General features: G+C 46.3%; 1 protein-coding gene across 1 annotated transcript; it reads left to right on the top strand.

Moving 5' to 3' along the window:
* Positions 1 to 11,110: 11,110 nt before the first annotated feature.
* On the top strand, positions 11,111 to 11,881 carry LOC309822781 (uncharacterized protein C21orf140 homolog; the record flags this gene model as incomplete). The annotated part of the gene is made up of 1 exon (XM_082654802.1): positions 11,111 to 11,881. One exon carries the CDS (start codon positions 11,111 to 11,113, stop codon positions 11,879 to 11,881), a length of 771 nt encoding a protein of 256 aa, XP_082510928.1.
* Positions 11,882 to 14,055: the final 2,174 nt, after the last annotated feature.

Genomic DNA, 14,055 nt, shown 5'->3' with positions numbered 1-14,055 from the left:
CAAAGAGCATTCAGTGAGATTTTGTTCCATTTAATCCCTAACCCCTGACTCTGATTGTGGAAACTCCTTAGAGGGCTTGCCATGTTAGATATGAGGTCAGGACTGGTTCCAAAGGTATTTCCTAAGAAGCAAAAGCCACTGTCTTCCCACTGACACCCAGACACAGTTAGTTACATGGGATCCGAGGACATTTTCCCTGCTTGATCCAACTTTACCCACTTTCTGGGGAGCTGGGCCGAGAGTTTGCCAGGGAGATGTGTTCTTGGGTGGGAATTAGATCCGTGTAGGCTCCATTATAAGCTAGACTGGTGGGAAAGAACTTCAGGTATTAAGAATATTTTGTGCAAAATCCCTTAAATCTAAAATGTTTAGGCTCACAGCAATTAATCACTGTCTGGGCAAAACCTACATAGCTGGACTAGGAGGGAGAGGTTCCAGCACCACAGTGTGTGTTCAAGTCAGTGACTGCGGAAGAGATTTGCATGTTTCATCAACCCTGGTGGAGACAAGAACAGAGCAAACTGAGTCCCAGATTCAGACACGTTTTCTTTCTTTGTCCTATAGTAAGTTTTCTCCAAGATTAGCAGATCAGGACAGATGAAGGCCTTCCTCTTAAATGGGAATTAGTTAAAATCAGCGTAGAGGAAATTCCCTGGTGGTGCAGTGGTTAAGAATCCACCTGCCAATGCAGGGGGACACGGGTTCGATCCCTGGTCCTGGAAGATCCCACATGCTGTGGAGCAACTAAGCCCGTGTGCCACAACTACTGAGCCTGAGCTTCAGATCCCGCGAGCCACAACTATTGAGCCCACGTGCCACACTACTGAAGCCCACATGGCTAGATCCCATGCTCCGCAACAAGAGAAGCCACTGCAATGAGAAGCCCGCACACTGCAACGAAGAGTAGCTCCCACTCGCTGCAACTAGAGAAAGCCTGTGTGCACCAACAAAGACCTAACCCAGCCAAAAATTAAAAAAATTAAAATTAAAATCAATGTAGAATGGGTTTGGTTCACTGTCTCCAAGAATGTTTTCCTCTGGGATTTGTGGCTGATGGTACTAGGGTTTGTACCAAATCAAATCAAGGTTACCACAGCTTTCCTGAGGATCAGAACACATCTCTTCTAAATAAAAGTCTAATCAGCTCTGCTGCACTATGATTTGTCTGGTGTGATATAATTACCACAAGATTTTAAACAAGAATTTAGAGGGTAAACATTTGTTGGTATTTACCCAGCTTTTTGTAGAGTGGCAGGTGGCTCTGATTCTCAGAACTGATTCTGATTGTCTAGACTTCCACGAGAGCAGAATGTCAACTCACCCTTCAATTAAAGTTAGACTTTCTTCTCCTGGCAAAATTGAAACCAACTCTAGTTAACTCATGAAAAAAAAATGGGGGTGGCGGGGGGAGGATCTGGGAGAAGGCAACTGAGCTAGCTCACAGAATCTAAAGGGCAGCAGCTTATCCAGGCCTCAGGAAGGAGAGAGGTCAGTTTGCTCAGTGCCCTCAGCTGGAGAACCTTCTCTCTAGGGTCCTCCCAGAAGATGGCTCAGCTCCCATGCTGTCTCTTTGTGCCTCTGCTCACGTTTCAGATGTCAGAGGACAGCATTGCATTGGATCAGGTATAGCAGCTGCCCACCCCTTGGACCAATCACTGAGGGTGGGCCCAGGGAGTGGAGAGCTCTGACTGGCTGAGGCTGGGTCATGAGCTCCCTTATGTGACCTGAGGGCACTAAGTCTAGGAAGAAAATGCCAATAAAAAGAACCGTTAAAAAAAAAAAAAAAAAGAACCGTTGCTCAGATATCACCCTCTGTGGAACTTTCTTGACTCCTAAGGCAGACCTGTTTGCTCCTCCAGGGCTGCCATAGCACTTGGTAAACACTTGGATGGGTCAAAGAGAAAATTTTATTTCACAGAATTTCTCCAAGGATGAGAACTGCATTTGTTTACCAAGTATTTGGTACAGGAAGTGAGACCCCAGAGGCTGCTGAATATGGGTGAAACTATTCTTCAGGAGACCAGGAGAAGAATTTGCTTCTCAAGAGAGGTGGAGGGAGGAAAAGACGGAAGGGTGATTAAGGGACCTAGCTTGATGGCAGAACACACTGAGAAATGTCTCCAATGACTCGCCCACCACCAGTCCCACCAGCTCTGATCTACAATGTTAGGAAACTCATGAAACAAACGCTTGAAGTGAGTGGTCTGGGAGACCGTGAAGGGACGGGGTGATGTGTCAAGTCTGTGGCAGGTAGAGTTGAAGCAGCAGGTGGACATGGGATGCTGGGGACAGGAACGCTTTAGTTCCAGTTTAGTTTTAGCTAAACTATCAAGAAGTAACGAAAGTCATGGAGAAGCTGGTACCAAATTTAACCAAATCCCTGTAGAGTGGGTATGGGGAAGAGGGAGGGTGGGGTGAGTGCTTGAGGGGGGCACCTGAAAACTTGGTCCATCTATTAGAGCACTTATCACATAAGACTACAAATACTGGTCTGCAGTCTGTGTCCCCCACCGACGCATGAGAATATGATTTTAAAAATAAGGACAACATCTTATTAATTTTGACATCACTCACTCCTTGCAAACACACAATAAGTATTTGCTGAACGAGTGAATGTTGCAAGTGTGTCAACTTAGTTATTTACAATGGGTGCTATTCCATTTGGGACAGTAGGTACTAACAATTTTCTCTAGGCACTTTCTCCTGGTGGAAATGTCCAGTCCTCAGGCAAAATATAATGAGCATGGAATTTGCACAGGGGACTGGTTGTCCTTAAGGTCTGCTTCCAGCAAGCAAAGGGAGTTGGATTATTACTGTTTATAATCTCTCTCTATGTTTACAAAGTACACTTATCTTTCTATCTCATTTCAGTCCTTATAACAACCATGGGAGGTGGGTCAGTTCCTGGTTTTGGCCCTGATGGCTCCCTTTCCACCCATAGGTCTGACTCACTAGTCTGTCTTCAAGCCAGCTCAGATATCCTCTCCTCCAGAAAGCCTTCTCCCCTTGCCCAGTCTCCTACAGGTGTGCCCCCAAAAATAGCAATATTCATTTAAAAATAATAACAGCTAAAATAAAAGGACTTGGTGTGTACCAGTTGCTAAATGTTCTACATGTATTATCTCATGTGCCTGTTACCCATTCTCTGCATCCCCAGGTCCTATGCTGCCTCTATGCTAACACCCACCAATGAAGCTAGAGAAAAACCATGCAGTCATTTGAACAGAGGAAGTTTCATATAAAGAATTATTAAATGACAATAGGGAAGAAACTATGAAGATGTAAAGAGAACTCTAAAGCATATCCAGGGTCTGAGGGAGAGTGCCCAGGGAAGGACAAACTTGGAAGGGGGTCCCCTCCCTAAGGCTGAGGTGCAGACCTCGTTGGAGAAGGTATGGCTGCAGCCACTGGGTGGTGGAGAGGTTCACATGGTTGCCTGGGCCACAGTCTCTGGGCAGCAGTTAACAATTTCCCTGGCCCAGCAGAACCAAGGCTGATGAATGGGTGCATAAAGAGAATTGGGGTATAGGGAGCCCACTCACAGGCAGGGTACCACATAGTCTGTTGTGCACTGCACCACGATGGGAAGGCTGCAGAAAACAACTGCCCAGGACAGAGGCCAGCACAGGCTAGTGGACAGCCAGTGGGGGAGTTAGGCCATTGGTAGTGTGCTATGGACTGAAAGTTTGTGCTCCCACCCCCAAATTCATATGTTGCAGCCCTAATCCCCAATGTGATGGTATTAGGAAATAGGGCCTTTGGAAGGTGATTAGGTTTAGATAAGGTCATGAGGGTGGGGCCCCTACCATGGGATTAGCGTCCTTATAGGAAGAAAGACACAGGTCATGCACTCTTCGTAAAAGAAGTGTGTATAAAGTGTGGGTGACTGGAGACAATGTGTTACAACAGAACTGCAAAATTGATCAATAAACCTCAGATCAGAGCAGAAAAAGAAATTTATGTCATCCACCATCAGCATTAGCAATATAATTTGACACACTGGAAAATTTAATGAAGTGAAACCAACAAGTTGATGAGCCTCCAATAAAAGTCGTAAATGTCAAATTAAGCCACATCATTTCCATGACATGGATTTCTGTGTTGCTCTCGTGTGTGCACAAGTCCTGAAGTTCTTTGGAGAGTATTGTTATTGTAATTATTATTTGCTGGGGAGATGCTGAGCTGTCTGCCCCCGAGTCGTATTCCTCCTGGGTTGTTTGAAACCCTGATTGCCTCATGCCTTCTGCCCTTAGCTGCCACCAATCCCAGACAAGAACTTTAATGCATTTGTCTCTTTATCATCAGGAAGTGCAGAGGCCTGGGAGGCCTGGCAGGGCCCTTTCTCTAGGCCTGGCAGGGCCCTTTACCCCACACCCCCTGCCTTGTAAACCCACTTAGCACAAGTTATATTAGGAAGTTTAATTAGCAGAAAACAAACAAGTGGGGGGGGGTCCCAGCTGGAGCCCAGGGGACATCAGGTCCCCTGCTGGGTTCAGATGTGTCTGAACAAGTGTCAGCGAGGCTCTTTGCATGAAGGACAGAGGACAGATCTCCTCCTGGGGAAAGAGAGATGAGAGAAGTAAGGTTTGGCCCCTCTCAGGTCCTGAGGGCCCAGAAGTCCTAGCAAGAGCCCCAAGACTTACTGGGGGCTGCTTATGTCACGAGCACTCCCTGAACCACACAGTGGCTGGGGGAGTGGGATGTGCTGATTGGCTTAAGCTTGGCGCAGGAGTTGACATGTCTTCCTCCAAAAGAACCTGAGCTTCATGGGAGACAGGTGAACACTGGAACCGAACTCAGGGCACTGTTGGGGAGCGGGGTGGGGGGGTGGTCGGGAAAATGGAAGCAGGGAGGCAAACGTGTCCATTAAAGCTGCCGTAGGAAGAGAAGAAAACTAACATTTAATGAACACTACCAAACGCTGGGTGCCTTGATGTACACTAGCTGGGTGATCCCTTTATAAACACCACGAGGTGTGTGCTATCCGGGAATTGAGGTGCAGAGAGGCTAAGAAACCTGTATATTGTCAAACAGTGGGCAAGAAGTTCAAAGCTAGGTCCATGTGATATTTCTGTGAATTATTTGTCCAAAATATACCTTTATTTTCATCCAAGGTGAGGAATGAGAAGGCTACTGGTTTGGGCTAGGTTCATTTCTCTCTCATGCCCCCTGCACACGGTGGGTTGGCTGGGGCTCTGCTCTGTGTCATTACTGTCCTTGCTCTGAGACTCAGGTTTCTGGAGCAGCCACTGTTTGAAACATCTCTGGTCTTGGTGTTGAAGGGAAGAAATCCAGAGAGTCTCACATGGATGGTTAAATGCTCCAGCCTGGAAGAGACGCACATCACACCTGCCTACCACTCACGGGTTAAAGTAGCCCATGGTCCTCCCAACCACAAGGGGGTGGGGAAGTGCCATCCTACCCTGTGCCTGGAAGGCCAGAGCCAAACAATCCAGGAAGAATACCAATGGCTACTACAGAATTGAACCAGATCCCAAGTTCTCAAACCATGTGCTAAGGACTGAATGTTCGTGTCCCCTGCAAAGTTCATATGTTGAAATCCTAACCTCCAATGTGATGTATTGGGAGGTAATGAGATCATAAGGGTGGGGCCCCATGATGGGGTTAGTGCCCTTAGGAGAAGTGACCTGAGGGCTTGCCTCCTCCAATTTCTGCCCTCTTCATGTGAGGAAACCCTGCGTAAATGACTGTCTGAGGGCCCAGGGAGTGGGCCCTCACCAGACACTGTATCTACTGGGTCTACAGGCACCTTGATCTTGGACTTCCCAGCCCCCAGAGCTGTGAGAGATAAATGTCTGTTATTTTTAAGCCCCATCTGTGGTAACTTGTTACAGCAGCACAAAGGGACTAAGACTCCTTGTTCCACAGAGGTTCCTCAGGTCTCCGCAGGACTGAGGAAAGGTCAGTCCCATTCCCTACATTCTATCCTTTTCATTCATATAAAACTCAAACTTTTCTACATTAAAAAGAAGTCTATAGGAAAAAAAATTGTTCTGTTCCCTTTCAAACTAACTCTGGGGTCCCTGCCAGCTCTACACCCATAGGTCCCCACCAGGCTCTGATCAGGACTTGCTCTCAAAAGGGGGTTTCAGCTTGGCCTCACCTTAGAATCACATAGAAGTCTGTAAAAAACTTGATGATGCCTGGGCCTCACCCCAGACGGATTCCATCAGAACCCCTGAGCTCGGGGCCCAGGTATAAGCAAAGCTCCTCTGACAGTTCCTCAGTGCTGTTCCAAGCAGTGTCAGGAAGCAGCTGAAGCCCTGAGGGCTGGTTATTGTCTTCCAGGTGAAGGCGGGAGGAGAAGCTGGGGGTGGGAGAATTGCCTCCATTAAACGAGGCAAGAAGCGAGCTGAGGAAGGTTGAAGAGAATTTGGTGATTACCCTGATGGTTCCATCTCCTTCCCAGCGGCAGGGAGCTGGGGATGATGTGGCCCACGGGTTCAAAATTCACACACATGACACCATCCACACACACTCACACGCAGACACACACATCTGCACACAACACACATGCACAGCATCCCACACACATACACACACTCACGAATGTGCACACACACATACACACTCACATGTGTAAATCTACCCCATATATACACCTCACACACACACACATACTTCCACACATGTATACACACTCTGCACACACACACTCTTACATCCATACTCACATGCATCTTTTTTGTTTCACAAGAAAGAGAAAGATCACATTTTGGGGTGAATGAAACTCCTCCCTTGTCTGGTCCAATTCTCTCATCCTACGTGTGACGAAAAGCAGCTGTGAGGAGGGTCAAGGCGTGTGAGAAGTCCCCCCCTTATTTCTGGTCAACTATCCTTAGCTCTAGAAAGTATATTAGAAGGATTTTTTTTTTAAGAATTTTTTTTTGTGTGTGTGGAAAAAAGGTGACTAGGGGTTCTTCTCCTGGTTGGCAAAGAGAGGAGAAGGGGCACTTTTGTCCTCTCTTCCCAAGCGACTTGTCTCCCAAGCAGGGTGATAATCATTCCAGCTCCATGGGTCGCCACGAGGATTAACCAAGATGCTTCATGTTGAGGGACCAGGGCTGTTTCCGGCACTAAGTGCTCTAGAACAATATCATCTCCCCCACTCACCGACAGAGCAGGGGCTTTGTGACCTCACTGGACAGACATGTCTCATTGGGGGTGACACTCCAACAGTGGGTTGTGGGACAATGAAAAGTCCGATACCCACGTGTACACACACACACACACACACACACACACACACACACACACTCAGTGGTGGATCGTCTGCTGAGCAGTGAATTTGGATTTCTTCCCAGCAGTCTTTCCTTCCTGCCCTGCCCTTTGTAGGGGGTGCTGGGCTCTGTGCTCGTTGCCCTGGAGGAGATTCAGGATGCCAGGGCAAAAGCCTGAGGGCAGGCCCTCTTCCCCTGTAGCTGAGATGGTGCTACTTGTCCTGCAGAAGGTAGAGGAGGACAGGGTTGCCTAGAGGAGAGAATGGGGGCAGAGCTGTACCCAAGCCTGGGGCCAGACAGAGGCTCTTGGGTTGGGGGAACTGCGGGGTCCTCAGCCTATTCACTCTTGGTCCCCCTGGAGTTGGCTGGGTCTCCTGGGGCAGTGGCCTTGGGCACACACCTCAGTGGGCCGGATCCTAGCCTTGAGGTTGTTAGCCCCAACAGGACTGCAGTGCCTAGGTGCCGGGACCACAGGGTTGGACGCAGGCACATCCGCATGTGCCCACAGTGAGCAGCGGGGAGAGGTGGCCTCAGCATCCTGCCAACACTCTGGCCTTGAGGGTGGGGTAAGGAGCCTCTACAATGCCCAAGTCCAGTGTGACTGATTTATATCAGTAAGAGACTGTCTTACAGAGTGATGAAAGTCAGGAAGAAAAACAGATATCGTATATTAACGCATATATATGGAACCTAGAAAAATGGTACAGATGAACCAGTTTGCAGGGCAGAAATAGAGACACAGATGTAGAGCACAAACGTACGGACACCAAGGGGGCAAAGTGGCAGGGGGTGGTGGTGGGATGAATTGGGAGATTGGGATTGACATATAAAATAGATAACTAATAAGAACCTGCTGTATAAAAAAAAAATTAAATTCAAAAATAAAATTAGCATAATGTTTCCTGAACAACCAAGTTTGTGCAATAAGACTTGAAGTAGCACATGTAAACACACATCTGTGTATATGTGCGGCAACTCTTTTAGTTTATGGGATTTGGTGGGGGGAGGTTACGGTTGGTGAAACCAGTTTCCAAACATTCCCCCTTTTTGGTGACAAGCACAATTTGTGGCAGGTGTGCCAACAGAACCACACTAATACTTACACACTGAGTTAAGATTTCTGTTACTCTCCGTCTTTGAACCGAACAAACTTGATCTCCCAATTATACAAAATGAATTTCAATGAATTAAGCATGTGACAGCATTCTACCTTAGAATATCCGTTACCCAGGCAGTGGAGAAGAAAGAAGTACAGAAGTGTTTTCTAGAAAAGCAGATAGTAGTGACTCTTAGGGCCAAGGGAGAAGGTTGTGACTGGGAAGGGGTGTGGGGTGTGAGGCTTCTGGAAAAGCAAGGTTCTATCTTGAGTCCTGGGAGGTACTTAAAAGGTGTTGCCTTATAAGTCATCAAGGAGACATATACCTACTGCCTCCTGGTGGTCCTTCTGCCACCCTGCACATTCTCCAAAGTGGGACGTGACCCAGGTGAAGCTTTGTTCTTTCTCCCAAGTCCTTAGTATCTCCCAACAGAACCTGAAGTCAAGAAGGGGAAAGCCACAAGGCATAGCATCAGGGGAAGGAGTGAAGGGAAGGGTTCTCTGAGTTCCTCTGGCCGCCCATGGTGCAATGCTTTGCTTGAGTCCAGACCCCACCCACTTTACTGCCTGGCAGGCTACTTCTTGGTCCTGCCCGGATGCAGGCTTGGCCTCTCCCTGGGCCAGTGAGGGTGGATGCTTGTGGTCTTTGTTGGCTTCCTTTCTGTCAGGCTGGACAAGATGTCCCAAGCTCATCTTGCACATTTCCTTCCCCAGACCTACAAGCAAAGGACCCCTGATTCCTTCTGTAGGAAATAATATTGAGAGACCATAATCTGGAGGGTAGAGTATACATTGCTACTGAGTTTGTTTGTTTGTTTTGGTTTCTGACACGATAAGCAGTGAGGTTCATTAGTTTCCATTTTCTTGCATATTTTAGAGATCATTGTGTTTTAGTTTTCTTTTTTTACTCTTGTTTTTTTTAAAAAATGTGAAATGTTTACATTTTCTAGTCAAAACTATAAAACAAGATACATTCAGAAAAGATTTCTCACTTTTTTTCCTCCCTCCTGTTCTATCCCTTCTCCTATAGGCAAGCATTTTTAATTAGTGTTAGGTTTATTCTTCTGTTGTTTATATTTGAAAATGCAAGCAAGTATGTATATCCTTTATCATTTATACACACACATATATTTACACAAAGGTAACATTATACATTTTCTTCTACACTTCTGAGCATGTTTCTCATATCCATACATAACTGAAGATTGGATGAGAGAGAAGCAAAGAATTGTGTCTTGGAATTGACTTCATTGTATTATATAATGTTTTCACATCGCTCCAGGCCACAGGGGCCTGTGGGAGAGGAGGCAGAAAGGGGTGTCTGAACGGGGGGGGCTCTAGGACCACCATTACCACTTCAACCAAGGAGCCACACTTCTACATATTTAGCATCCATACCAAATTTGGTCTGAAAATGGTTCCTGCCACCAGAAGAAAAATTCTAAGAGAAAATGGCCACAGTTATCAACCCAGACCCACTGATTCTAGCCTCTGAGAAAGTTGCTTGGAGAGCACAGGCTTCATGTTAACTTTACTATGCTAGGTTAGTCTTACTGTCTGGCATTGCCTAAACTTGAGTCCCAAGAAAACTTTGTGGCAAGAAAATCTTCATCCATTCAACAGTAGAGAAAAGGACCCAATAAATCAGTTTGTCCACATCTTCATTGGAGGGAACCCATTATTCACATTTATGAAAGATCTTTAAGGAGACAAGAAAATACAAAGGAAATTAAAGAGGCTGCTAGAGTTTGAAGTAAACTGTCATTTTGCCTTGAGTATATAAAACTAAAGTCCTTTGTAGACGGGGTATTGAATTAGCTCAAGAATTGGCAGCCCCAGTGAAAGACAGGTATGCAGGCTGACTTTCTTTCACTGTTCGCCATACCTTTTCTGCCACCTGGAAAAACCACTCTTGATTGTGAAAGTGGACAGGCAGCAGGCACAAAGTCCATGTGTACACAGACATAAACCATATATGTGTCTAGGCCCCACCGGACACATCATGACTGGTACCCTTGGGGCCTGGCACAATGCCTGGTGTATAGTAGGTGCTCAGAATGGTTGAATGAACAAATATATTACACTTCATCCTCATGACCTAAATGGAAATGAGTGAGGAACTTGGCTCATCACTGTTAAAAGGTTGCTTTAGGGGCTGAATTTTGTCTCCCCCAAATCTCATGTTGAAGCCCTGACCCCCAGGACCTCAGAATGTGACTATATTTGGAGATGGGGTCTCTAAAGAGGTGATTAAGGTAAAATGAGGTCATATGGGTGGGCCTTAATCCCACAGGACTGGTGTCCTTATAAGGAGAGGTTAGGACAGAGACACGTGGGCACACAGAGGAAAGGCCAAATAAGGACATAGGGGGAAGGTGGCCATCTGCAAGCCAAGGAGAAAGGTCTCAGGTGAAACCAGACCTGCTGACACCTTGATCTTGGGCTTCTAGCCTCCAGAACTGTGAAAAAATAAATTTCTACTCTTTTGTTACGGCAGCCTTAGCAAACTAATACAATTGCCAATCTCTCTCCAGACCTACTACAGATGCAATGTCAAAGTAACATCTTGGATGGCTTGCCATTCCCATTCCCACGTCATACAAGCCAGAAAGGAATTGTTCTGAGTGTGTGTTTCATGATGCTTTGAAATCTCAAGTGTATCTATGGGACCAGCTCAGCTGTAAGAAAGCCCTTTATGAGGTCATCATCCCACTCTTGCCAGATCACTGCAGATGGAGACACTCAAGCTTTGAAAAACACTTGAAGAGCTACCATGCCTCACTTTGCAAAACCTCTTTTAAGAAACATTATTATCAGAAATCTATTCAACAGCATGAAGAGGAAGCAATGTCTCCAATATTTGAAAACCCTGAGAACACTGCAATATGATGGGTTTACAACTGTATATTTGGGGGAAACTTATATCCCTGAGAGTCTTGTAACAGGGGAAGATTTTAGTGATGGCTATTCCATGCCAACTCCAACTTGGTGTATTGTGCATGCTGGTGGTAGTCAAGGATGGATGCCTTGGAAATATCGGATGTTCCTAAGGGATGAGTTATGCATCAAACAAGAAGACAGCCTCTTCTCTGAGTTCTGTGATGTGGCAAAGAAGACCTACGGGAAGTGCACCATTGTGGTCAAAGACAGAAGGCAGCAGGATGAGATGAAGCCAAAGGAAGACACAGAATCCGAGGCCCAGGTCCATGTCCCATCAGTCCTTAACTTAACGAACATCACATGTTGTCCACAGGTGGCCAAGTCCTATGGCCATGAACTACTCTCTCTGCCTTCCGCTTACAGTTATCTGAACCCTCTAGACTCAGCCTGGTCTTCTCTGAAATGGTTTATCATCAATTACAGAAAGGAGTTTTGTTTGCAGTCCACTGATGGTGTCTATTCTTACAAGTATATACTCTTCAGTGATTTAATTAGCAAAGGGATTGAAAGGATGAACCCAAGCAAATGGAGAACACTAACTAACAAAGTACAAAGATGGGAAAACTACTATCTTGGTCAATTTTCTGAAGTGCGATTCCTCTAACAGCAGGGCCGTGCTGTGGGCATGATCTTTACCAATTCTGTTGGGTTTGATTCTGGACCACTGCAGCCAAAGATACTCCAACAATGACCTCACAGAGATGCTGTGAGGACTGCTTCCTAAGGGCATTGGCAAAGTGCTTATGGTTTGCTGAAGGTTTCATTAAATCTTGTTGGTAAATTAGTGATCTTGACTTTCATCTGGTTAAGGCCACTCTGAGGGCTATTATGTCAGTGAGAGGATGAGAGTTAACCGAGCCCAAAGGAGCTGGGAAGTGAGAGAGATGAACAGAGCTAAATGTTGTGTGAGGAAAAAAAGAGAACCAAGAGTGTGCTCACAAAAAATTGAAATTAACTAGTGTGCCTACCAGTTTCAGTCCACCAAAATAATCCACAGGGAGCCGGCTTGCCATCAACAGATGTGGTCCAGATGGTGGCTGAACAGGCTCTTTCCCTTCCATTGCTTGAAAGCAAGGAGGCAGAGGGTGAGCAAGAGACATCCAAGGAAGTTAAACCCCAACCAGATCCTCCAGGCAAGTTGGTGGTCCCCATAAGGAACCTGGAAAGCTATGACAGTGATTGGTTCAAGTGGGACTTGGTGGGTGAACAGGTGACGTAAACAGGACGGTCTACAGAACCCACTTATCCAATCCGTCTCCCATTCCAATTCCAAGAATCCCAACGGGAGGTCACTAGCCTGTCATGCAGTTGCACCTCGGGGCCCTGGTTGCTGAGCCACCTGTGGCTAACGGCACCCTAAAGTCTGGGGCTGCTGCTAATGGTGGCTGTAAGGGTTTGTGGTGGTATTTTTCACTTTTATAAAAAAAAAAATCCCTGCCTCCTATTAAACATATCACAAAATTCACTCTTGTTTATGTATGCTCAGGCAGTAATTTTATAGCAGAAGTAATTAGTCTGGGGTATGTCAAAAACAATGTCTGAAAATTGCTACCAACTCCCAACAGACTTGCCTATATATCAGATGGTGAGGCCAGGTTCCCGCTAGCCAAGCACAGAAAAATCAGATTCTTTGCTTGTCTTCTGCCCTAATTCCTTCCTGAAACTCCCTGGATTATTTAGAAACACTTTGTCAGAAAACAGATGTTCAGTGCTTTTCAGCAACTAAGCGGTGGACTTCTGCAGCATCCTGTTTTTATGCATTTTATCTGCAGATGAATCACACTTACCACCTCCAACCACTGGGAACCAGACACTCTCAGCTGCACCTCCCACTTTACAGCCGACCGTGCAGTATGAGTTTCTTGTGGCCGCTGTGACAACTACCACACACTTGGTGCACTAAACCAACAAAAACGTATCCTCTCCCAGTCCTGGAGGCCTGAAGTCTGAAATCAGTTCCGCGGAGCCAAAATCAAGGTGTCAGCAGGGCCACGCTCCCTCCACAGGCTCTAAGGGAGAATCCATTCCTGGCCTCTTGTGGCTTCTGGGTGGCTGCCCGCCTTCCTTGGCTTGTGGCCACATCACTCCAATTTCTGCTTCTGTGGCCACATTACTTTCTCCTCTTCTGTGTCCAATCTCCCTCTGCCTCCCTCTTATAAGGACACGTATGACTGCATTTAGGTCCCATCCAGATAATCCAGAATCATCTCACCATCTCAAAATCCTTAATTTAATCACACATGCAAAGATTCTTTTTCCATATAGGGTAACATTCTCAGGTTCCAGAGATTCAGACCTGGATACATTTAGGGACCATTATTCAGCTGAGCACAGGTTCTAAAGAAGGTTTTCTTCTGCCAGCTGAAATACTGCATTTCCCACTGAAATACTTCACTTCCCAGCACATTTCCCAGGGGTAACACAGTTACCCCTGGTGAAATGGCTCTCACTGTGTGGTACTTTTATTTTTAAACCTTTTATTTATTTTGTTAAAAAAAATTTTTTTATTTTTTGGCCATGCTTCGCTGCATGAGGGACCTTAGTTCCCCAACCAGGGATCGAACCTGCACCCCCTGCCATGAAAGCGGGGAGTCTTAACCACTGGACCGCCAGGGAAGTCCACTGCATGGTACTTTTGTGTGGTTTTTTTCGCTACCTGTTTCATGTATGTTTCAGAATTTATGTTCCTTAAGGGTAAGTTAACAGGACTCAGACCTCCTTGGTGACTTCAGTGTCGGTGGCCTGCGTTTGGGATGTGAGTGCCTTTTGCCCCTACGT

The sequence above is a fragment of the Grampus griseus genome (genome assembly GCF_964374135.1).
Source record: "Grampus griseus genome assembly, chromosome: 5".
Taxonomy (NCBI): domain Eukaryota; kingdom Metazoa; phylum Chordata; class Mammalia; order Artiodactyla; family Delphinidae; genus Grampus; species Grampus griseus.
Note: the sequence above shows the minus strand (reverse complement) of the source record. Positions and strands in the feature narration are given on the sequence as shown.